Here is a 25,846-nt window from a genome sequence, read left to right as displayed (position 1 = left end):
TGCTCTCCGGTTACTCTCAGGTAAGCACTCCTCTGTCAGCTGCTGACGTATGAGCTGCTGTATTGGTTCAGTTGGTAGTGCAAAAGTGTACCAGCCATCAAAGACTTTCTCAAGGGCCTCCTGCATTATTCACTTTATCTAAAAGCACATACACAAAAAGGTGAACCAAGTAAAAGCCACACAGATATACAAAAGTACACAGAGAGACGCAAATAGCTTGGAGTTATATACAGGGTACATTTAAAATTTAAATTATTTGCATTATTTGAGCATGCGGCTTATAGGCTGCTTTTACTTTAGCAGCTGTTATTGTTTTGCTAATGATATTAAGAGCTACGTGTGTATTATTACTTGTTTTTAAGGCCCCAAATTATTAAAGATCCTCAAACTTTCATTTGTTACACAGAATGCAGGCATGACAACATCCAATGAAAATCCAGATTTTTGCTCATCAGAATACTAAAAGACTCAAATCTCACTTTTTGTAGACTTTGTCAACTCATTTGTCATCATTTTCTTTTAAATAGCTGCCAATCTATCACATATTAATGTGTATATCAAACAAGTTCAGTCCCTTTGGCCAAACTTTGAAAATGTCTCTTCAGTAATTAGTGCATTGGCAGTCAACATTCTGCACTCTTACATGTTTGGACTATTAGCTCATAATAGTTAATGTAACTAACTTTTATGTGTTGCTGTGAAAGTATCACTAATGAGACAGCTTACTGACTTGTGTGACTATTATATGACATATTAGAGCATCCATTCTCCCCATAATTGTCTCTTGTACACAGAAACAGTTTTTTAATTAAAGTGGGGCAAAACACATACTGATCAAAGCTTGAAATAGCTATTTAAGTGGATATTTTCTAAATGGTCTGTTCACTGCTACTGGTGCTTTAACTGAAGCCTAGCATGAAAACAGAATCAAGTGAAACACACAGAGTATTTCATGCTTAGAACAATATTTTAAGCCTTCTATCAGTTTTATTCGAATGCATTTTGTGCCTGACCAGGATAATGCCCTGGGGGTCACTGACCCACACTTGTTTTAAGGCTTTGGCTCGTGTTACAGCTCATGTGATTAGTTGTGGGTCAACAACCCTCAGGACCACCTCTAACGGGCCAACTGCACTAATGCCTGAGACTCTGCATCAGCTGTTTTTAGAAATGAAGAAGCCTCTTAGAAGGTGAAAGGGAGGTGGACGGTCTTCATCAGCCAAAAATCTGTCCAGCTGTCTTTTTTTCAAGCACTCAAGAATAAAGGAAATTTAGAAAAACACCCAAAAGCCAGTACAAAGAAGAGACAGTTACTTATGTTTATTAAATGTATTGCAGACATGTATTGCATCAAAACAGACAGAAACTTTACTTTGTTCATTTTACAGTAGTAGCGCCATTAAAGGTGTGCGTTTGAGCCTTTCATGCTTCGTTCCATTGTAATGAGGATGTGTTACCACGGTGAGGCAGTGCTGCTTCAGTCTTAATGATCTGACATCTGACACTCAACAACTTAGCAGCTGAAGTACAAAGGATCTCCCTGTTTTTGTTGGAAAGGTGGACAAATATAGCGAAGGTCATTTCTGACAATCTGAGGCTTATTAGGCCTCGAACAAAATCTGGATTGTAGTCAGGACTGTAAGGAAAATTAAAGTTTAGCCTAAATTAGGTTGTGTTACTACCCTGTGTCCTTGAATTATATAAATCGCCAGATCATTTTCCTGCAAAGGTAAGATTACTGCAGATATTCTTTCCTGTAAAAGCTGTGCATTGGAAACTATTATCACCAAAATATACTTAAGAGTCAATTTGTTCAATCAGGCATGATTAGCCCTGACAACATTGGAGTTTATATATATATATATATATATATATATATATATATATATATATATATATATATATATATATATATATAAACTTAATGAATGTTACTCTATTGAGGTATGAAATGTAATGAAATGTTGCTCATTTGAGTGTAGTCTTAAGCATGTCATACTCAAGGGTAGAATTCCAGCAAAACAAATGTCTGTCTGCATTACTGAAGTGGAGAACATATTTATATACTTATTTAGAAGCAACAAAAGAAATGTGTAGTGGTATATTCATTGCATATTATAATGCATATATAGGTGAATACTCTTATAACACACAAAATACATGATTTCCCACAAAATTCGTAAAATTAATGCATGCTTAAATTCACAGCCATCTACGTTTTAGGCTGCAGAATAAAATACCTAAAACAAACAAACAAACAAAAAAAAAACCTCTGTTACTTCCTGATTTCAGCAGAAGTTTTGTCTCTGAGAATTTCGGCAGAAATAACTCTGCCCTTCGACTAAAGCCAGTTCCCATTTATAACCTCAGCAGGGGAGTATAATGGTGTCATTATGTCAAAGTGAAAGTGATGCTCTTCCATGGACATCACCCGAATCCGAACATCACCCGAAGGACTGCAGCGTCATCGTTTCCATGACAACGGACGCTAAATTTTCCTTTAGGATGACGTACGGGAATACTTATGATGTTTGGGACTTACACTTTCACCTTTGCATATTAATGTCAGACTGTAAACTTTATATAGTTTGCCCCATGTGATATCCTAGGACTAAGGAACCACGGAGACCATGTTTAGCTCACAGTTACTTCTTTATTATGAGAACCGGGGCATGCGCCCCACAGACTGAAAACTCTCCAACAACTGTTACCCCCTGGTGGACAAATCCCTGCCACAACATAACACCCCATTTAATGTGATTTTTTTAAAAATAAATTCTCTAATTTCATTTTTATTTTAAACATATGAAAAAACGTAACTCAACATCGGGAAAAATCAGCGTGCTGTATTCGTACTTTAGCTAATAACGCATTACCGTTTAATTATTATTATATTAATAGTTCATACATTTTTATTTTTTACAAAAAATAAATAAAATATGACCCTTATAATGATCTAAACAACAGAATACTGTTAAGTACACACTAATCCAGTCTTTATTAATCTGTTCATTTGTAATCTATTATTATACTAATGGCGCTGTACTTTTACCCATCCTTAATTACCTAACTGATTAAAAAAATGTAAAAAGATGGCTTTTGTCTGTGATGAAGACCATCACAAATAAAGTTTTACGGGATGAGACAAGCGTAGGGGGCCGTGTCAGCTGTCAGTGGTCACATGACCCGGAAAATGTGGGGCTTAATTCCTGTGTTGGACTGCTCCCAGCTGCTGCGCTTCTGCCCTTCGCAGTGCAAGCCCTTCGTCTTCCCCATCACGACCCCCGACCCTTGGGTGGACCCTCCTAAGCGCACCATGTCGGGTAAGAGACTGACTGACTCTCTCAGACATTACACTGACATCGGAACCCGGTCGCACCGCACCGGACCGGACCGGAGCTGAGCTGCACGAACTGCATGCATCCTCCGAAATACCAACGCGTACTTGTCAAACTCTGGGGCTTTAGAGCGGCTGCAGCACCCGCTCCCACGCTCATGTGGTGCACAGAAGTTGCGATTTAGTGGTCTAAATGGTTGTGTAGTCATAGAGTTGCTTTGATGAGTTTCTGCAGAGGTTTGGACCAAAGTAAAGCTGGCGATGGTGAAAAGCAGCACATCCGGTCACAAGCTTCAAAATCGGAGTAGTTTTAAGCGATTAAAAAGGTACAAACGTACAAACAACTACGGATCTAACAAACCGTTGTTGTTGTTTGTTTTTTTTAATTCACCTTTAATTCAGGCAACATTAGTCCATATAAAAAAAAAACCCAAAAACTTCAAGCAGACGAAACTATCACAAAATATGCAGACACTTGTTACAATGTTTAGAAAAGCTGGAGGTGTACCTTGTGTCACCACGTGTTATAACAGTCAAAGCTCTTACTGTTGAATTTATTGACTCATTCAAACGCCACATAAATTTGTACATATGCCTCAGTAAGGCATGAAAAAGATTCTTAAAAAGATGAGACACCTGCAGTTTTTTTTCATTATTGCTTTACTGTAATTTTAAAGTCATTTTAAAACAATCGGTCTTCAAAGTTATGCTACTTTATATATACAAGAACAGCATAAATATAAGGATATTGAATACTCAGACGTGAGGTGCTTAGACCAAAATATAGCCTTAAATATAATTACTACTGTAGTTGCTCCCTATCAGCTAACATTTTTAGTCTTACACGGATGTTTATTAGTGTTAATTAGTATGCCCATAGCTGATAAGTACATCTGGATTTCACAGGGTGGGCATGTGGGAATTCCCTGTGTTACCTCACCCACAGTCATGATTTCATCATACAAACTGTAGTGAGTTGGATGAGCCTAGGACCAAGACTGAAAGCCAGCTGGTGGCATATTTACAGTACACAAATGTGAGTGGTTTTGGTATTTTATTTTTCACCAAAAGTTTGTACAACTACTTGTAGAGAAGCATGAGGCTGTATCCATGCAGTGATTAGTCTGTAGCCAGAAAACTGAACAAGTTTTGATCTGCAAATCTGCTTTTTGCATTTTTAGATATATTTTTTTCTTTTTCAGTAAAAATCAGTGTACACAGCAAAATGTAATACTTGTTTAGAAGCCGTGTAAACCTTTTCAGTCTGTTTTTGATTGTTTTATGGCTTGCCCTCCCCTCTACTCAAACAGGTAACAATTTTCTCTAGACTTTATCCCTCAGCGTCTTACGTGTGCTTTTATTTTTTTAGAAATACATTGTTAACTTCCTGTTTTTGTTCAGTTAACTTCACTTTGTTTCTCAATGTGGACGTGCGCTGCTGTATGTAGGCTTGAAGTTGTCCCCTCCCCCTTCCTGTCAGTACACTAAAACATCTTTAGTGTCTCTCCGTGTGTTACTGTGAAAGTCTTAATGTGGTTAACGATTTAATATGGAACATATAGTTATATAATTACTATTATAATGTGTGTACAACACTGTAACACTAACAGTTAAATATGTATGCAATTGTCTGCCTCCAGTACAGGTTACTCATGAAACAAGCAACTGCAACTCAAAGGTTTGGGATCACGTGTTCTTTAAAAGAAAGCCATACTTGTTTTCATCTAATATAATCATTGCACATTGATTGCAACAGTTCTGATTAGTTTATATCAAATAAAGACAAATGTGATTTTCGTAAACAAAGGAGGCTTTTGAGCAGACTTCACATTTTGAACTGGGTAATCATCATTCTTCACATCATACCTAGAGGTCATGAGGCTTCATGTAGCCACGTTTAACCCTGTGAGAATGCAACACATGCTTCCTGTACTGCCCTGTAGGTGAGAGAAGCCTTTCTTGTACGCTGAAACAGTCCGCTTAGAATTCCTTGAATAAGATCTTAGCAACTATACAACACAGCCACGTGGGTCAGGTTTCCCAGAAGCCCCCCGACAGCTCATACATTCAGCTTGATAAATGCTCTCAGCTGGCTCCAGGCCTGCTTTCACTCAACATTGCTTGCCCCCTGTGGTTGCTAATTTATGCTCTGGGGACTCATCATACGCTGACCTTTGCATAACTGGTTTTAGGATGAATAAAATTCGATAAAATGAATTGTATTGATGCAGGAGATTACCGTAATTGCAGAAGGGGATCATGAGGCTTCAATTGATGTCTGCTTTAGAGGAAAAGTGGAAGCGGGGCCACGGGTTTAGTTGATTTTACTCAAAATTAGTAATACTGCTTCTATTAGCAGTAATATTTTTTATATACTTTTATGTAAATGTTGTGGTGAAAAGGGCAGCTTTTTAAGGCCTTCACTAGAAAAGAAAACAGAATCTTAAGAAAATAAAGCGAAATGAAATGCAGTCTGCAATGATAATTCACCTCTTACTTAATTTAATACAGAGTTGAATGAAAAGACCTGTGGGACCTGCTGTTGACATAATAAAATGCACTTTTTCCTGTCTTTTTGCAGAAAGATGGTATTTAAGACATTCATATTTAAAGCTGTCGGAATGTATAACGGTTTTTAGCCTGTGACTGAAAGACACATGAAGTTATGGCAGTAATGTTATGATGCATTATTCTTCTGGCTCAGTGTGTGAATGTGTGTTTCCACAAACAGACCAAGCTTTTGTGACACTGGCCACAAATGACAGCTATGCAAAGGGAGCGATGGTCCTCGGCCAGTCGTTACGAAGCCACAACACAACCAGGAAGCTGGTCGCTCTCGTGGGGCCACATGTTGCAGAACCTTGCAGGTAACAGCATCAGCTGTTTAGCCATTGCCGGAGGATAAGAGGTGACATACATGCTGATGTAAATCATACCGTCTGCTTTATAGAGATGTGCTGCGCTCCATTTTTGATGAGGTGCATGTGGTGGACGTAATGGATTCAGGCGATTCAGCTCATCTGGCCTTGATGAAGCGTCCGGACCTGGGGGTGACGTTCACCAAACTGCACTGCTGGACGCTCACGCAGTACAGCAAGTGTGTGTTCATGGACGCTGACACACTGGTGAGAAAGAGATCTGTTAACAGCACAAAAACCACACAGCATTGGCTCTTTTTTTGTAGCGATGTAAAGACACAGTGGAGATCTAAAATACTTTTCCTTCTCAAACCTCTCCTGTTTTCATGAATGATTCTTAATACATCTATATTTATGCATTCAGGTGCTGTCCAACATAGATGAACTCTTTGAGAGAGAGGAGTTATCTGCTGCTCCAGATCCTGGTTGGCCAGATTGTTTCAACTCTGGGGTATTTGTCTTCAGACCATCCAATGAGACCCACGAGAAGCTCATCACATTCTGTGGTGAAAATGGCAGCTTTGATGGCAAGTGAATCTGTGTAAATACATCCAAACATAATATCGTCTACAGTGAAAAGTAAGGGCCAGCTGTGGTCCTTCTTGTCTTATCGTGCTTAAACTCTAACAGCTAACCTGCAGATAAAAAGTTTACAATTTCCATTATTTAACCTGCTCATCTGCAAATTATAACAACAGTAAAGGTGACGAGAGCTATTTCCTCATTGCTGTAGTTATATGCTCATCAAGCAAAAGGAAGGCATTCCTGAAGTAAATCTCTGGGAATCATGAATATCTGTTTAAATCACTGCTGTAATATATCGAGTAGCTGTTAACAACTTATATGGTTGAGATCACTGTTCCTGGCACCATGATGGAGAAAAATATTTATATTTTTCAGTAAAAAGTGGTTTCCAAATGTCTCCTTAGTGGCCTTGTAGGCAGCCTTTTGTGGGAATGGCTGGTGGTATTTAGTGTGAACACTAAACACTCTCACCTCTCGAAAGTAATAGACTTATCTGTCCACAGAATGACTCGTTGCAGAGGGTTTCTTTGAATAAACAAGTTTGAGTATCTGAATAAACTGTGCTTTCTTTTAAAAGCCCTGGTTATATTTGGACAGTGTACGCATGAACGTGATGGAAAATGGCACCAGAATAAGTGTTTTCAGCATAGTTTAAGATCGAAGAGATTTTTGTTAACCTTTTTACTTTTATTTTACTATGTTGTTTCAGGAAGTCCCATATCAAAATCAATGATTTAGCTAAGGTAGCAACCAAAGCAATTCCCAAATCAATTAAAAACAAAAAGAAATCAAGTGGACGAAAGATCAAAGCTACTTCTATGATCAGAATTGATTCTGTGACTCAGTAAATAGCTAAATCATAGAAATCTAAAAAAGCTTTTGCCATATGTTGTTACTCATTGTATCTTCCCACAGCGTTGTCAGCACACCCTTTCAGCTTCTATTTTTACATGTCAGATAGGACACAGCCTGTGGGAATGTACAGAATGCAATGGTGGTGGGTATTCTTGTATCTACCATAGTGTGTGTGTGTGTGTGTGTGTGTGTGTGTGTGTGTGTGTGTGTATTACAGCAGTGAGAGAAGAGCGGTCAGATGAGGTGAAAATGCCAGAAACTGAAGAACATCTTTATCCTTTATTAGAAAGGCACTAAATTTATATCACTAATATAAAGACTATTGTGTATTTTTGGCTACCTCTCATTGTGCTCCGTTATATCGTGAAGTGTATTTGATAATGCTTGTCTGCTTGTCTTTGTCTTCAGGTGGGGATCAGGGAGTTCTCAACAGTTACTTTAACACCTGGGCGACGGCAGATATTTCCAAACACCTCCCCTTTATCTACAACCTCAGCAGCATTGCCATCTACTCCTACCTACCGGCTTTCAAACAGTTAGTATGCAAGCACATGCGCACAGTTTCTCTTTGAAAACTGCAGAAACTAGTGGATGTGAACATGTGAGGAAATACTCAATGCACTCATTATGTGGTTAAGGTGACATAAAACTTCCTCAAGGTCAGTTCAAAGGTGTTGTGTTTGTGTGTGTGTCAGTGGTTGGGGGTTAAATTACAAGAAGCCACTGAAACAGATCGCTAGTTTTACCAAAACCTGGCTCGAATAAGAGGAACTAGAGCAGCTATATATGCCGTTTCATTTAAATCAGAACCGCTTGTGTCCTTTTGGAGGAGATCGGTGGATGTAGTGTGTCGTCATGATTCATATCTTTGAATTTACAAATGTAATTGCTGTTTAGTAGAGTTTTATAGGAATGTGGCAAGAAACTGTTGCAGGATGTGTGTCATGCAGCTTTTTAAGTACACACTTTAGAATACATTGGTCATTCTTTGATCAGCAGTCACATTATCAATAAACATCTAGTTCTATTAGCAGCCATAGATGTCCTAACACGACATTACTCCATCATGCTGGTTTGAATCTTGGGGTAAACCCTCTCATTGCTTGATATTTCTCTTGTTTTCATCCAAGTCAATTTTTTCTCCTCTTCTAGAGTTTCCACTATCAGTAGGTCTGATTACAATAATGTTTTTTCACTTTTTAGGTCCCTGTTGAGAGTTTACATGAACAGCTAACTGTCAGTCTGTTGCTTAATGACTTTTAAACTTGTGAAAATAATTAGGGACTTTTTTCTCTTGAATTTAAGAAAAGTGAATTAAGAGCACCCTTAAGTCACTTCTTCATTGCTTCATTTCAAAACCACTGTTGAAGCAATACACAGAAGCAAAGCTGTGTTCATGTCCAAATAGTTAGAAAGAAAGAAAGAGAAAGAAATGGAGGTTGTCTCAAACTGGTTTGCAGTATGACTAAACTGGATCATTCCCACTTTTAAAAAATCCTACTGGAGTTCACAAATTCTCTGGACAAAAGTACAGTAATAATTTTATTTCAGACCCTCAAAATAAACGTCTTCTTCTTGTCCTCCTTCTTTGTCAGCAAAGCCACAGTTTCTATGTTCACCACATCTTATCCCGAGCATCCTCTTCTCCCACACCAATTCTCTGCATGTCCTCCTTCACTATATCCATTAACTCCTTTTTAGATTTTCCTCTTTACCTCCTGCATTCCATCATCCTTTGTCCAGTATAGCCACTATCTCTCGTCTGCACATGCCTCTCTAATTTTGAGCTGTTCCTCTGATGTACTCATCTGTAATCTTGTGCATTCTGGTCATTTCCAGAATTGACAGGAAATAATCTCATGCTGTAAACTGTAGTTTGTGTGTTGCAAATTTGGTGCAACATTCTAATTTGGACATAGGTGTGAATGTGAGTGTCAACGGTTGTCTGTCTCTCTGTGCTAGACTAGTGATCTCTCACAACACTCCATCCCAACTGGGATAGTCTCCAGCACTCCCAAGAATAAGTGGAAGAGAATGGATGGATGGATGAAGTGTTTAGAGCCCTCTCGCTGCATGTTTCTCTCGCTCTCCTTTCCCCCTCTCACGGTCTTCTGTTTGTTTGCACAGGTACGGCCAAGGCGCGAAGGTGGTGCACTTCCTGGGCAAAGTGAAACCGTGGAACTACTCCTACGATGCTCAGAGCGGCGAGGTCAAAGGTCAGTCCTCACCTGACCCCTGCGTGCTGCACCCTGACTATCTGCTGATGTGGTGGCAGGTGTACACCAAATCTGTGCTGCCTTTACTGCAGAAGGCTTACGGAGACACTCCCTTCTTCAGCGGCTTTATAGAGCAGAGCGATGAGGTATGTTAACGGTTTGTGGGTCTCGGGTGTGGCTGGTGGGAATGTGATGAAACATTAATGACTATGAATGTATGTGATTTTAGGTGTTGTAGCATGTTGCATAATCAGCATTTCCTGACTGTTTTGAAGCTTCTAATTGCATAGCAACTCTTCTTTATATTGCACATATCTTTCAGGTGTGAAATTCCATCATGTTGAGCAATTACCAAATCTTTAAATTGTTTCAATTTCTTGTAAAGCTGCATTTAAAATGCTAGGTTTAGTCATAATAATGATAGTAAATAAGAGCCGATTGGTTCCACATTCCTCAGCACCAGACGATGTCTGTCGCTACTGACTTCGTCATTCCTCTCAGCAGTGCCACAACTGCATGAATAGCTTACTGTCATCAGTGAGCCGTGCTGGGACCTTCAACTGTTTAACACAGAATAGCAGGAAGTTGTCGTGCAGTCTGTAAGTCACAGCACTGTAGTGAAATAGCTCTGTCACAAAGGAACGTTGCCAAAAGCCTGTGGCTTTGCCCAACACCCTGAAACTGTGCCATGTTGTGTCACACTTACATGTTTATACAGACATGCCGGAGGAGAAACGTAATTTTCCATTTGCTATGACTAACTTTTTAAGACTATAGTGGTGTAGTTCTTTAGATCTGGACTTGGAACTGTTTTATTTGACATTTTTATAGAAGACTTTAAATGATGAGTAGAAATTCGACGCAATCTTTGATCAAGAAATCTCACTAAAAAGTGATTAGAATGCATGTTTAAAGTTTGATATTTGAAGATTTTTCTCTTCATACTCATAATTGTATATCTATGAGTATGGTATTCTAAAAGGATTATGATGTATAAAAAAACAAACAAACAAAAAAACTAAATTAAGGGGAATAAACTGATTGGAGACTGTTGTGAATCAGGAAGCAACTTCTGGTATTAAAATATTTGTTTAAGTTATAAATTCTACCTGATTCTTCCACCTGATACAGTTTATTAAGTGCACATCCAGCATCTAGAACTGTTTATTTTTATAGTGTTATGATAAATTATCTCAGAAAATAGTACTACTCTTATCTCCTGAAAAAATGTCTCGTTTATATTTTTACTGTCCTTAAGAAATGCCTGCACGTACCGAACGTGTCTCAAGGCCAGAAAAGAGCAAATTCCTCTGTGCGGTAATTCCAGCGGAGCATGGCCGCGCTTGAGGAAAGCAGTCCTTATAAAGTATTGCTCTAGTTTCACTTGATGATTCATTCATTCACTCTCCATGTCATGCAGCGTAAGCTTCACGAGGATGTAAGAGAGGAGTCGGTGTCCTCTCCTCCTTCTGTGTCTCAGAAGATTTCATCGTCGGAGCGGAAGCAGCGTTGGGAAGCGGGCCAGATCGACTACATGGGTGACGACTCGTTTGCCAACATCGAGGAAAAACTTAACTCTTTCCTAAAGTAGTGGGCGACCGAGGGAGCGTGACGGACACTAGTTGAAGCTCTGTGAGGTTGGGTGGGGGTGGAAGGTGGGAGTGTAAACCACCACTCAGTGAATCACAGGGGCTTGATTGGCAGGTGACTGGATGAATGCTTCTGAGCAAATTTCGGTCTCCACCTCTGCATCCTGTTAGTGTGTAGAGGGTTAAGTGTGACAAAAACAAAATTCCCATGCACTCCACCTTCCACTTTTTTTTCCTCTTAAAGGAAAAATTGGACATTTTAGGATAAATTACTTTCTTGCTGAGAGTTAGGGGAGAAGATTCACATGGTTTTATAGTAAGTGTGAAGCTATAGCAGCAGCTGACCAACTAACTCCCTTAGCACAGAGACTGCAAATAGTCGTTATTATCCCTCACCTAAGTGCTGTGTATATTCTGAGATATAATTTAGTTGCATAGCTAACGGTACAAAAAATATGTAGAGAGAGATATTTTAAAGAATCCTAGAGATGTGTATTGTCTATCTGGAGTATTACAGTATAGTAGTATAATGGAGTATTTGTTATGTTGAAAAAAACAAAGCTAAATCCAGTATTTTCACTGATCCCTTACATTAGCAATGAAAGACAGAGGTTGTGGACCTCAGCTTCACCCCATGCAAACATTTTAAAAGTCTGGGTAGAGACTGAACATGTATTAATTTGTATAAAATATCTTTGGAGATGCTTTTTACAACTGAAATTAAAAAAAAAATTTAATTAAATTTTAACTTTCTTTTCCATCCTATTTACCTGCCCAAGGTTATGTGACCCAATCGCCAAGTGATGTATCGAGGTCACAAATATTGAGTGGAAGCTGCTAGTCTGTGTCCAAAGTTAACAAAGACTAGCGATTGATTAGAAACTCTCTACAAAAGCAGAAGTGTAAAGAAACAACGGTTCTGTTTTATAACCTGTAACATATCGATTTTCTTGGCCAAGCACCTTGAGCCACATATATACATAAACGCTGATTTTTATTTTTTCTTTAGTGTTCACAGATGAATTTTATGATGAGAAAATGAACTGCAATCGATGGACCTCCAGATGCTGGTTGGTCAGTTGTGCTCTGGCTGTTTCTCCCGCTCGAGTCTTCATGCTAAGCGAGGTTATCCAGCTGTGTGGAGCAAATCCTCTCACCAAACTCTTGACAAGAAAGAAAAAAGCTGTAGCTACTTCCTAAAATGTCTGTTCCTTTTAAGTGCACCTGTTGAAAACGGACTCACAGTTCCGAGTCTTCCTGATCTTTGGAAAATCTGAGCAGCTCAGCAGAAATGCAGTCGCTTCAGGATTTTTCTGTCTATCCTACCGGCAATAAACCTCTATGTCTAAACCACTTTAAAGCAGATATGCAGACAGTTATTAAAATCCCGCTTTACATGACAGTTCACCTCACTGGAGTGCACAGATGAGCGTTCCTGTCTGTGCCTCTGACACTCACCAGCTCCCTGTGACTTCAGCTTTGTGTTGTCTGGTATCGTATTAGAGCAAGACGTGTTGTGTTGTATTTGCATGGCACAGAGTTAAAACATGGATCAGTAATGAGGTGCTTCCACCCACATCTTCTGTTAACAGTCAGGTTTGTCTTGTCTTTTCGTGGGATTGAACCACAGCGCACTCGTCAGACATCTGTTACCGTCCATCCGTCTCCTGCATGTATGTCCCTGTCAAACTTGCATCAGTGCGTCTGTGCCATTAACTGGGTTTAACTTCTTTACTTCCTTTCTGTAGTGTAACCAGCTGCCTTATTGCTGTTCACTGTTTACAAAACCTCACTTACTGTAACTGCTGCTAGTGGCACAACAGATTGAACGTTGACTCCGTCCCTTGCTGTTGCCAATACCCTCTTTGCTTCAATCCTGCCGAGTGCCCCTCAAAACTGTTACCCACAGCTGTTAAGTAAAACACTCCTAAAACAAGCTGGCAAGGTTATGGGAGAAGTCCATATGTAGCTTTCTAGGTTGCGAGTTACTGCACATCTGTCCTGTTTCCCAGCTGTTAGCTGTACATCCCTCTGAAAGCTCAAATAAAAAAACAACCCACCTTTAATCCACCTCGTGTTGTTTAATTTTTACTGTACTTGTTGTTGGATGTCGTGCTGCAACTGTGCTATTTGATTTCTGTCAAACGTCAAGGCTGTGGAGAATCAAGTGTAAACAGCCAAAATGTCTGGTTTTATATTCACTAAGAGATTTGGAAACTATTTAAAGCTGCATTTTATTTTGGAAACTAATCCATTTTAGAGGTTGGTTAGATGGTTCAGACGTTTACTGAACATGCTGCCATCATTTGTTCTACTTTTCCTTTACGTGGTGTGACAACAGATGTGTCACAGATCCTTTTTTCACAACATCTGGAAGCTGTTGTATTTACAGTTATATATAGCAGATACAGATGTACTACATCAGTCATGTGCATTTCTTTAATTTTAGAGTTATAAAAAAACTCAAAACACTCTCACAACTGTTCAGTTTTGCATGGGGAAAACTGAAAAGTTAAAACTGTTACAAGGTAGTTAGGTTTGTCCAACCTTCACCTCCTTTAATTATTAACCTTAATCTCTTTATCAGCCGCTTCCAGTAATCAGCACAGTATTGGCTTGTTAAAACATGTAAATCAAGAGTAGGAGTTGCTAAACATCACAGCTGAATAATATGAATGCTTGCCAAGTGGTACGTCCTGCATCTTTGTATCAAAATGGTGACTTAAAAACCGTTGAGCACATTTATCATCAACAGAAACTATGCCTGACCATGACGAATGAATACACAATAACTGATGGTTACGGTTCAAATGCAAATCGTTGTTTGTAACTCGTGTTAACGCTTCAGTTCAAGTCCAGTACCAGACGCCTACAGCTCCATCAGAGCTATGATGTCATCGATGCGAGATGTCTTCCTGTCAGTGTTGGTGGATCCGAATGCCTTCTCCATCAGGTCCTGTTTCTTCCTCTGGATCTTCACCATATTCTCCTCCACTGAATCCTTTACAATGAACTGCAGCAAAAAAACCCCACAAACATGGTCACATGATTAGTTCTCTAGTAATCTAGCATCTTTTTTAAAATTTAAAAATAAACAAAAAAAATCACTAATCAGAAAAAAGCAAAATATGTCTTTCCAATACTATAAATAGTGAGAGCCAAATTACTGACCTTAGTGACTACAACTTTCCTTTTCTGGCCCAAACGGTGGCAGCGGTCAATGCACTGCTCTTCAGTAGCTGGGTTCCATGCCTAAGACACAAACAGAGAGAGAGAGAGAGTTCACGGTAACTGAAAAGATGCAATATTTATTCCTGAAAACCTTCTATGACAAGATAGATTTCGAGATTTCATTCTTAGAGATCGTCTTTGTCATCCTTGTGCACAAACATCTAACGGGATGTAATGAATGCTGAGTAGTGGTGCACTCTGATGCCATTTTGACTTGTCATGCAACCCCCATGACATTGCTAGCTACATCGGTGCAACCAATGCAGCTTGCTGGGCTAGGCTGGAGGCACAAATGTGCAAGTAGGTCAGTCTGTGAAACATCAATGCAGCCACAGGGATTCCCCGCTGCAACAGCTGAAAAAGATCAGATGTTCTGCAGAAAATCTACCATCACTTTATTTCAGTTAACTAATTATTTTTTTAAGCAGCAGAACTGATCATTAATAAACTTCAGTGAGTCAAGCATCCATCCAGTGTGACTATAGATGATTGTGGCACAGTGTTGGCATCTGCACAAGCAATGACCAGTGAGCATTACCTCAACATTATCCTTAGGTGGTAAAGCAAGCCAGATCCTGATGCATACCAGTTCTATCAGTTTAGTTATGAGATAAGAGCCCAAGTCCTGACCTAGTCACACAGCCATGTATGGCATTTGTGTTGTTTTCTTTTTTCCTTTCATTTTTTTTAATGATTAAAAAAAGATTTACAAACTTTAATTAATGTTCAGAGACCTGTTCCTCGCCTATTCCAGTCAGTCTACCTCCACTACATGCACCAAAGAAAATCTCAATCTTTGATAACATGATTCCTAGATGTTGTCAATTTGTTACATAACTTAGTCTTTGGCCACCAACCTAAGTATGCTGTCTCATGCATATAACCATGTGGTTGAATGTCTGCTTCCACCAGGCTTTGTACTTACGGGGTCCATGAGAAAAACGTGAGAGGCAGCGGTCAAGTTAAGCCCCACTCCTCCGGCTTTGAGTGACAGGAGCATGATGGTAGGGCTGTCGGCCGCTGAGCTCTGAAACTCCTGGATGACTTGAGTCCTTTTCTTCTGGGTCATGGTGCCGTCCAAACGCACAAAACTGAAGCCATGCTCTCTGGTGAGGAGGAAACACTTCCATGATGACCAATCAAATAAAATATTTAATACAATCAATTACATTTACACCACAGTCTGTATGTTTTCAGTGCTCGTTTCTGTCTTGTAGCAGATAAATCAATAGGCTTTAAAGCAATCATTAATAATAGTAAAAGTAAATAAAAAACGATGACTGAAATGATTAGCTGAATTTTACTGAAATAAAAGACACATTTAGAGCTTCCTTCATAAATTTTATTTATTGCACTGTATTTTTTCCCTGGTCATCAAAGCCACAGCTGCTCCTACTCCTTTTTGTTTTGGCTGCTCCCTTTAGGGGTCGCCACAGCAGATCATCCGCCTCATTTTCATCCTACCCCAGCATCCTCTTCTGTCACACCAACTCTCTGCATGTCCTCTGCAGGTCTTCCTTTTTTCTTCCTGCTTCCATATCCATCATCCTTTGTTTAATATATCCACTAACCCTCCACTAAGCTACATGTCCAAAGTATCTGAACTGTACTTCTCTAACTTTGTCTCCAAACTGCTCTCATATAACCATTTCTTGTTCATTATGGTCACTGCCAATGAAAATCTTGGCATTTTTTAGCTCAGCCTACTGCTTTTTGTTAGTACCAATGTCTCCAAACCATACATTAAAGTATGTCTCACTACTGTTTTCACTCTTACACTCTCTTATGTGCAGTGCGTTGATGTGGAGGGTTGATCCCAGGTATTTAAACTCATCCATCTTTACTACCTCTGCTCCTTGCATCTTCACCATTCCTCCAGCCTCCCTCTAATACAAGAATACGAACATGTATTCTGTTTTTCTTCCACTGACTTTCAATCCACCAGCTACCTGCTGTCAGTTAAGATCACAATGTCCAAACATCATAGTCCACGGATACTCCCGCCTGATCTCATCTGTCAACCTGCTCATCACCAAACAAACAAGATGGGGCTCAGTGCTGATCCCTGATGTAGGCCCCTCTCCAACTTAATCCCATCTGTCACTCATACTGCATACGTCACCACTGTCTTGCCGTCCTCCATCAAAGCCACAGCAATCACTGCAAATCCTGAATCTATGATCTTAGTGTTGTTTACCTGAGTGGAGTCTCCAGGATGGTGAGGAAGCGTGTAAACTGAGAGACGACCAAACACTTCATGCTGCTGTCTTTAGATCGCAACCTGAGCAGATTTCCCATGAGTGCTTGCACCTGCAAAGACACAGATTTTCACACGGCACAGAACAAACCCATTTTCCACCCCTGCCAAATCAAAACCGTGGAGCTACCTGCTTGCTTTAAGTTTTTGGCACCACCTCAGCTAAAGTTGTGAAAGAGAACTAATCTGCTCTATTATATACAAAATATCAGACCACTGATTGCTTAGAGATTAGCAGTCACTTGAGTCTCCATGTGTGCACCATGGGCTTAATGACACAAGGTGTGATGAACAGCCACATGCTGAGAATCAGAAAAACCTTAACCTTGGTTATATTCCAGTGTTTGTGTTCATGTTCTGTTTGATATAAAAGTACCCAGTACCAAAAGAAAGCGAAGACTAGCTGAAGCTTTACCATGTGTTGAAAATTAAGCTTAAGGGATGGCTCCTGTTTTAGGGTCTACTGAGTGCGTTTGTTATTTTCTCCTACTTAATTTGAGTGAAGTGAGTACCTTTGAGCTTGTCCTCCACCTCTCAGGCTTTGTAATATTCTCTTCTTCCATTTCTTCTTGTGGAAACTCCACCAGTTCACTGGTCTTGATTTCACCTCGACACAGAGGACAGTGCGCCACCTCCTGTGCCAACATATGGAGCATCAGCAAAGAGAGAAATATGAATTTAAATTAAACTGAATATGTATTTGTTTTATGTAGAATGACAGCTAATTTACAAATGCCTGATGCACATATACCTGTCCTGAAGTGCTGATGACCTGTGCGATGCATGGCCGGCAGTATACGTGGGCGCAGTGTGTAATGACGGGCAGACGGACCGAGTCCAGACACACGGAGCACTCCTCATCAGAGCCGCTGGCCAGCACCAACCGCAGCTTTTCTATGAGACGCTCCCGCAGCTCTGACGGTGTTGCTGCAGCACCTAAAGCCAGAAAGTGATGAGGAGGGAAAGAAATAAGCAAACGAAGTAATTGGAAAAAGGAGAAACATTTCTAATGTTTGTATTAATACAAGTACTTGTTTGACTGATTATCTCAGAACAGGTAGTGTTAAGAAAAAGGTTTTACCAGCAAAGTCAACTGTTTGCCTAAAGTGTCTTTATATTTTAACTCAACACGTTAGAGCTCAAGATAGCAGCAGAACAAAGTAAAAAACATCCTAATTATCAAGCAAAAAACAACAAAATCCCCACTAATGAGTTTCCTCATTGATAAGGTTGATCATCGAGTGTTTTCAAAAGTTTTGATCTCGTTAATCCACAAATTTCAGATTTTACCTAAATCTGAGGACATCTTTGCCAGCAGGTCAGGGTGGCAGCAGTGCTGTCGGAGCCTCATTAGAATGGCAAGCACATCAGCATAATTCCTCAAGACTGTACCTTCAGCTACATATCTGCAAAAATGAACGTAAAATTGTATTTTATTATAACATTTGACATGAATGGATGAATCAACAGTCACATGTCCCGTCAAATAAACTCACACAGGTACTTTCTGTCTTAGCAAAAACACTCGTCACTCTCAAGCATGCTTGCACAAGTACACTGACACGCTCCACACGTACCTGCCAATGGTGTTTTTTCCTTCAGTGCGTGCCAGCTCGTACTCCTCCCTCTCTGGTTGGCTGAGCTCTACCTGCTCCACGTAGACTTTCTTCTCAGGCAGTGACACCAGAGGCCGCCCGTTCACCTCACTGTTCTTGGTCCGTCTCAGGGTGATGCACTTCACTAGTGTCTGAAGGTGTCTGCACACAGTAGCAAGTATCACAGACTAATACTGTAAGGTGTCTGATTATTAATAGTACTTTACAACAATTTAAAAAAAAAAAACTTTATCATACCCTCACACGGGGCATGATCTGCGGTGCCACTGCAGGGGAGGCGGGCGCACCTGCATGGCAACTGCAATCACGCCAGGCCGGCTTAAAGTCTGTGCTGACTGACTGTTGTTGGTATATGTCCAGCAGTGAGCTGCAGAGCTATAGTAAAAGTATGCTGAAAAGCATGAACGAGTGGTCAGGTCTGTTGTGGATCTTTCACAGTAACGTGAAAGTGATTCTGGCAAAGTGATTCTGATTAAAAACTTGGATACGAGGCTCTCTGTACAAGAGATTAGACCCTGGAGCTTTAAGCTTTTTTTTTTTAGACAAAGAAAAACTTTAAAAGTCAAGAAATGCAACAATGAGCAAGGAGTAGGGAACACAAACAATATTAAAATTAAAGTAAGGAGACACAAGCAAAGCAAATAGGCTTTAAACAGAAAGATTATTGCTACTCTTAAGTGAATGGCACCCTCTGCAGGATTGATGCGGTGCTGTAGTCTAGAAGTTAAAGGATCTCTGAGCACTCACTGCAGGCCGGCCCTGTCTCCTTGCGTAACGGGTCTCTGGATCACTCTGTTCCACCACTCTCTCGTATCAAAGGGCTTCAGACCCAGGAAGGCCACCAGCATCCACAGATCCCTCACACTGTTCTGGATGGGAGTACCTGAAGAGGAGGAAGAGGAATGAGTGTGCCTGTTTACTACATATTCAAAAAACATAATGGCGTACTGTGATGTCGTCGAGGATTTGTTTATTTAGGTATTTACAGTTGTGGTATTAAGATCTATCAAACCAATATCATTCTGTGATGTAACAGAAATTGCCATAATTTCTGTTATTTTCATTCTGTAGATGAAGACGCTAATGAAACAGCACAGAATGGTCACAATTATGGTATTAGTTTAGAGCTGTCTACTGTGCCAGTCTACAAAAATACACATTAAAATAAATGCATTACAAATAAATGCAAGTAGACACTTTAAAAACTGGTTTAACAAAGTTTATATTTTTTATGAGTCTGAAACAGTTCATCTTCAAATGTTATACCTATAACAAATTTACAGAAAATATTAAATATTTTAAAACTTGTATCTCCTTGAGTTTCATTTCAGACTTTTAAATGACCAGTAGAAACCCTGCCATACCATCGCTGTCATCTATTGAAATCTGTGTGTGTGTATTTAGACATGGGATACCTGAAAGAATCCAGCGTCTCTGAGCTTTCAGGTCAAGTACAGCTTTACTCATCTGTGCATTTGGGTTTCTTATGATGTGTCCCTCATCTAGCACAACCCTCAGCCAGCTGATCCCATGGAGGGGACTCTTATTCTGAAAGGAAATCATTATAGTACATTAGGGATCTCCTAAGAGAAAAATCCAGTCCAGTTACTTATGAATTATTTAAAAAAAATGTACCCAATGGCTGGATTATCTTCAGTTTTAATTTGTGTGAATATTTCAGTCCACACTGCAACACATTTGTGTATATACTCACCCCAAAATCAGAAGAGAGGACATTGTACGTGGTGATCACCACATCCTGAGAGGACAGAAACTTTTTACTCCTGTTTCTCTCTGGACCGTAATACAAATACACATTCAGCTTCACATTAGGGTCCATGTGCTGCTCAAACTGGTCCTGCATAAAAGAAGAAAGGAAAATGATGAAAAAAACTACACATTGCTTAACTTTAATTGTAACCAATTGTTATGGCATGCAAAAATACAGTTCTTTCAAAGTGTGCCTTCTTACCAGCCAGTTACTGAGCACAGAGAGGGGGCAGATGATGAGAGTTGTTCTTGCTTTTAAGTCATCTGGGCTTTCAGCGATGGAGGATTCAGCAACTGCACATGTAAAAAAAAAAAGAAGCCCAAATCAAATATTAAATGACTGTCCAAGTTCTATTTCTTTAAACAGAAATATAAACATAAAACACTCAATAAAAATGCACTGTTGGGACTCACTCTGAGTGAGACTGGACTTCTTGTCTGTTTTCTTCTTCTTTGAGCCTGTGCCAGATGTTGAGCCACTCAGAGCTGCAGCAAAGTCCAGATCCTCAAACAACACCGATCCCTCTGCACCAAGAGCATACAAGTCAATAATTTTACTCACAGGAAATGATTATTAAGAATGTTTAGAAGCAAAACAAGAAATCAGTTCAGTGCAATCATGCATCTACTTTCTCATCAGTAAATGGACTGGTTCTTTTAAAGCATTTTTCTACTCTATCTGAGCACTCACAGTTATACAACATGCCTCATTCGCCCATTCATTCTACCCAAGTTCTTTCTATCGTACATTCACACTCATTGCACAGATTCACATACACTGTCTGTAAATCTGTGTATCTTGGAGTTCAGTATCTACCCCAAGGATAATTTGGCATGCAGACTGGAGCAGCCATAGATCGAACCACCAACTTTCCAATTAGCAGATGATGTTCTATACCTCCTGAGCCACATCACAAGTACACAGTTCTACAGGTTACAGTTATACCTTTGCTTGGTTTTCTCTTGGTTGCTTTCATCTTCTCTTTGCTCTTACCTGTTAAGTGGTCAGGTTAAGGTTAAGTCAGGTTAAAAATGCAAGTAAGTCACAAATGCACAAACAAAAGTTTTAAAATAAACATGTGGAGATGACAATTCTTACTTTTCTCTGACTTATCTGCTGCCTTCACTGCATGTGGTTCATCAACACAGATCACCTCCTCCTGGGTACTGATTCACACAGGGGAATTGGGTCATGAGCTAACACAGAATATAATAGTGCAGAAAATAGATTCCCAATTCCAAAAAGGTTGCGACACTGTGTAAAATGTATATAAAAACAGAATGCAATGACTTGCAAATCTCTGGAAAAGCAAGTGGTACTAAAAAGAAAGCTGGGGGAATATTTAGCAGCTAATTATGTTAATTAGCAAAACATCAGTAACATGACTGGGCATAAAAAGAGCATCTTAGGGAGGCAGAGGGTCACCAATCTGCAAAAACTGTCTACAAATTGTGGAACAACTTCAAAATAGTGTTCCTGAATGCAAAATGAATGCAAAAGTACTGCATTATCTGCAGTACATAATATCATCAAAAAATTCAGAGAATCTGGAGAAATCTCTGTGCACAGGCTAAAAATCGTTATTGAAGTCTGTGATCTTTGGGTCCTCAGCTGGCACTGCATTAAAACAGACATTATTTTGCCACTAAAATCAATGCATGGACTTGGGTAAGATTTAGTGCCTGTGGAATTGGAAGCGTGCACATTGGGAAAGGCATCATTAATGCTGAAAGGTGTATGGATGTTTACAGTTTTGTAGAGGGGATGCTCCACAGTGGTAAACATGGCCCTGTCCCACTGTCCCAGTTTATTTTTGAGACATGTATTTTATGCTGAGTCCCAACTTTTATGGAATTGAGGTTGTATAATTTGAGTGAAATGTACATCAATAATACACTCACAGGTTAGATCCACTTGATGTGCCACTCACTCCAGCTCCACCTGCACTGCTGCTTCCTGAAGCAAACACACCACATATTTTATTTAATTTCGACAAAATCATAAAATGTGTTAAAAGTTTTCAGTACCTTCCAGTGTCAGGGCCATTTGTGACGTCGTTTTAGCTTTAATGGGTGAAACCGTCTCAATCTGCACACATATAAACACACATATTGTAATCGGTGAAAACAAGTTACTCATGAAGCATATTGCCTGAAAAGACTGCAACACACGCCTACTTACACATTTCTCCACAGGCAGCGGCTTTCCTTTGTGAAAATTGGTGAGAATCAGCGCAATTACAGTCAGTGTTTTACCCTAAAAGAAAGGAAACAGTGCAATATACGCTGACTGTGGATGCTGTTAGAATATGATCATGTGTTGTGTCCAGTTAAATATGTGTATCTGTATGTCACCTACCAGCCCCATGTCATCTGCCAGTATGCCTCCACGAACCCTCTCTGGTAGCTCTTTGGCAGAGAAACACGTGAGGGTGTTGTAGTATAGCTCGCCTCTCTTCTCCCAGAATGGCGGCAGGGCAGCTTTGTTTTCCCGAGCGCACATCCAGGACAGCGCCTGCTTCTGATGGAGCAGGAGGGGAGTAGCCACAGACTGGAAAGAGAGACGGTTGTATGTTAAACACTAAAGCTGCACTCCCATATAAAGAAAAGCAAAATGTAGTGACAGCTTGGAGAGAAATACAAAACTCTTTCCTTAACTCCAGTATAAAAAAATAAAATGATCTCAATCATTGCATTTAACTGTTGTTTATGAAGTTTAAAAACAAACATATTACAGACAAAAGCAGGTCATAAATAAAAAAAGATAAACAGATTAAATACCTACCACAGCAGCTTCTTTCTCTCCATCCTTACTCTCCATCAACCCTTCGAAAAGGTTATCAAATGCATTTTTTAGCTGAAAGGAAAAAAATATAAGTAAAAAAACATTGTTTTCAACACAGATACATGTTGGTCCATCCCATGAGTTTGTTATTTATTTGCTTGTAAGGTGTCCTTGAGTGTTTTCGGACCTATAAATAAAATGTATAATTATTATTATTATTTTATTATAAGCTATAAAGCCTGTACTACTAAAACATTGAATGTAATTTATTTACCTCGTTGGCAGTTAGTGCAGTGGTCACACCTTTTTTTGATGAAAATGCACGAGCATCTTGACTACTATACCACTGCTGATTGTCGCCTGAAATCCAACGCATGCAGGTAAATGAAGAACCACGAGCATACACACACATTAAATTTGAGTAAATTAAGTCCAGCGACTGTGCAGGGCGTACCTTTCAGTTTGCCTCCCTCTGTGTTCAGCTTATATCCTTGGCGTGACATTTGTTCCAGTACCGAATTTTTACTCTCTTCTTTCCCCCAGAAGGACAGCATCACCGGCATGGTGTAGGTGTTTTTCGTCCCTGAGTACACCACCCTGAAAAAGTAATGAGAAGTGTATTAGTACACGTAGGAAATTACAATTTGCCAACATTAATCCTCTAATAATGAACATGCGCCTCAGCTCAATGTCACTTTGACAATGTCATGTCTGGTTTTGCAGATTTTTGCAGGAAGATGCCCTTCCTGCACAACCCCAAAGGGATTTGTCTCTTCTCTTGGAAGCAAGCCAGGGATCCTACATTTGTTATCCAAAACAGTACACTATAAGGAATATATGTACAAAAAAAGGAGTAAATGGTTTGATTAATAATGTGATTTTAGTGGTCTGTAACACCTGAGTACTTTTGTTTAGGGGTTCAAGTAATGATAGTCCTATTTTCTGAAAGGGAGAATAGTTTCGGGCACATAGCAGCTCACCCTTCTACTTTAGCTAAGTTGTTGTCCATGATGTAAGCCATAGCTGCTGCCAGCTCCTTCTTGATGTGTCCGACTTGATTTCCATAAATGTTGGCAACCATCACTGCGTTGCGGTCATATGGATTCTGAGGCTGCCGCACTAAACCGACCATCTCCCCTTGGTTCACCTGTCCAGAGAGTAAAAACACCATTTGCTTTTGAGGTTTCTCCACATGTTTCTGACCTGTGTGGTAGAACTCATCTGTGTTGTCTCCTCTGTCCACTAGAGGAATAAAAGAGACCCTGACTGATCCTCACCACCCCTGAGTAATATCTGAGGCCGACCACGGTTCCCTTGAGCTGACCAAACAGCACGCTGCCGTCTGCATCGGGCTCCTCAGACGCTGCAGCTCTGATGGCCTGTGAGAGAGTCTCTGCATTGGATTCATGGCGATCTGTGAAGAGGTCCACCTCACTGAACCTGCCCCAACCAAACTTCCACCTGCGGTTGAACTGCATGACTGCAGCAGAGATGAAAGAACATGAGTTTAGATAACAGAGTACTGTGGACTGATGTGATAAGATAAGCTGCAGACTGTAACGACAGAAAATACGCATTCTAAATTCGAGGACACGCAGACGCAGAAATAGCACGTAAACAGTGGGATTAAACTATAATATAAATAACAATATAATAAAGTTAGCTTCTCAACCTATACCTACACACAGACTTATAAGCTATTAAGAGTTAGCATGTGTAGTGTGTCCATACAAATAAAAGACAGTTACAGAGTGTCGACATGAAACAAATCGTTCATACTGTTTAACTTCCTCTCTGCGAAGACTGTAGTTGTTGTTTTTGACGTATTTTGTTGACGTTTGAGCTACTTTCATCTGCTGCTTATTCAAAAAGTAAAAACGGCCTTAGTTGCTATATAACTTCCGGCACTACTTTTCAAAATAAATTATTATTTCGTTTAAAAAGATCGCCCATTAAATAGACATTTTTATATGAGAGCATTCACGTTTAGTCATCAAATGAGTTGTAAAATAAAAAGAGATTAGACAGCGATTAGACAGCGATAACCTTATTCAAGACACCTCTCATCCTGTATCAACATCCTGCTTTACCACCACCAAAACCATACACCCAAATAATACACATCACTTGACAGGTTGCACCATGCTTTGGGGCCTACATATTTTTTTTCCCCTCTACTTCTACAGAGGAAATCAGAAAAGAAACCAGCAAAATACAGTGGAGGATCTGTGTGTTGGTCCCCAGTGGTACTGGTGATCTTGTCAAAATTAATAGAATTATGATACACAAAAAAGTGCAAACAGATTTTGAGCCACCAAATAATACCATCTAGAAAGCATGGGCTGGCCTCCCCAGAGCCTGGACCAGAACATTATTGAAGAAGTGTGGGATCATCTACCACTATCCAAAGAGGAGCCCTGAATGTCCTTCAAGAAACATGGAGAACGATTCCTGATGGCATTTTTAAAGAAATTAAAAGAACCCATTTCACCTTTTTCTTGCAATATGAAGAAATGGGGGATAGATCAAAACCTGAATCTTTGATCTAGACAGTACTTTACTTTACACATCTGTTTACTGTTAATGTGACAGCTCAATATCTCATCATAATTTTAGTCCAGTATATTTTATTAACCATAGAAAATACAACAAATGGCAGTATATTTTGGGTTCATTTTTTTCAAAAACCACAAAAGAAATTCTAATTCTTGTTTTTGATAATTGTGCCAGTTTTTATAATTATGAAT

General features: G+C 39.7%; 2 protein-coding genes across 2 annotated transcripts; one reads left to right on the top strand and one right to left on the bottom strand.

Moving 5' to 3' along the window:
- The first annotated feature begins 3,163 nt into the window (after positions 1 to 3,163).
- On the top strand, positions 3,164 to 12,479 carry gyg1a (glycogenin 1a). Its single transcript, XM_084914717.1, has 7 exons — positions 3,164 to 3,323; positions 6,069 to 6,204; positions 6,288 to 6,462; positions 6,620 to 6,782; positions 8,044 to 8,170; positions 9,763 to 9,997; positions 11,272 to 12,479. Exons 1-7 carry the CDS (start codon positions 3,182 to 3,184, stop codon positions 11,440 to 11,442), a joined length of 1,149 nt encoding a protein of 382 aa, XP_084770843.1. The 5' UTR covers positions 3,164 to 3,181; the 3' UTR covers positions 11,443 to 12,479.
- Positions 12,480 to 13,865: 1,386 nt separating this feature from the next.
- hltf (helicase-like transcription factor) lies at positions 13,866 to 24,998 on the bottom strand. Its single transcript, XM_084914716.1, has 25 exons — positions 24,879 to 24,998; positions 24,377 to 24,579; positions 24,080 to 24,246; positions 23,554 to 23,696; positions 23,374 to 23,459; positions 23,100 to 23,171; positions 22,674 to 22,865; positions 22,497 to 22,571; positions 22,343 to 22,403; positions 22,217 to 22,271; positions 21,414 to 21,481; positions 21,261 to 21,308; positions 20,729 to 20,839; positions 20,517 to 20,608; positions 20,259 to 20,402; positions 19,960 to 20,092; positions 19,292 to 19,427; positions 18,506 to 18,685; positions 18,219 to 18,334; positions 17,680 to 17,864; positions 17,441 to 17,563; positions 16,869 to 16,981; positions 15,597 to 15,777; positions 14,612 to 14,692; positions 13,866 to 14,453 (listed from the first exon to the last, which is right to left on the bottom strand). The coding sequence occupies exons 2-25, from the start codon at positions 24,575 to 24,577 to the stop codon at positions 14,310 to 14,312; spliced, it is 2,907 nt and encodes a 968-aa protein (XP_084770842.1). The 5' UTR covers positions 24,578 to 24,579; positions 24,879 to 24,998; the 3' UTR covers positions 13,866 to 14,309.
- Between the last annotated feature and the right edge of the window lie 848 nt (positions 24,999 to 25,846).

This window comes from Perissodus microlepis, chromosome 19, assembly GCF_051167445.1.
Source record: "Perissodus microlepis isolate ML-2025 ecotype Zambia chromosome 19, ASM5116744v1, whole genome shotgun sequence".
Taxonomy (NCBI): Eukaryota; Metazoa; Chordata; class Actinopteri; order Cichliformes; family Cichlidae; genus Perissodus; species Perissodus microlepis.
The sequence above is the reverse complement of the archived record's forward strand: the minus strand, read 5'-3'. Positions and strand labels throughout refer to the sequence as shown.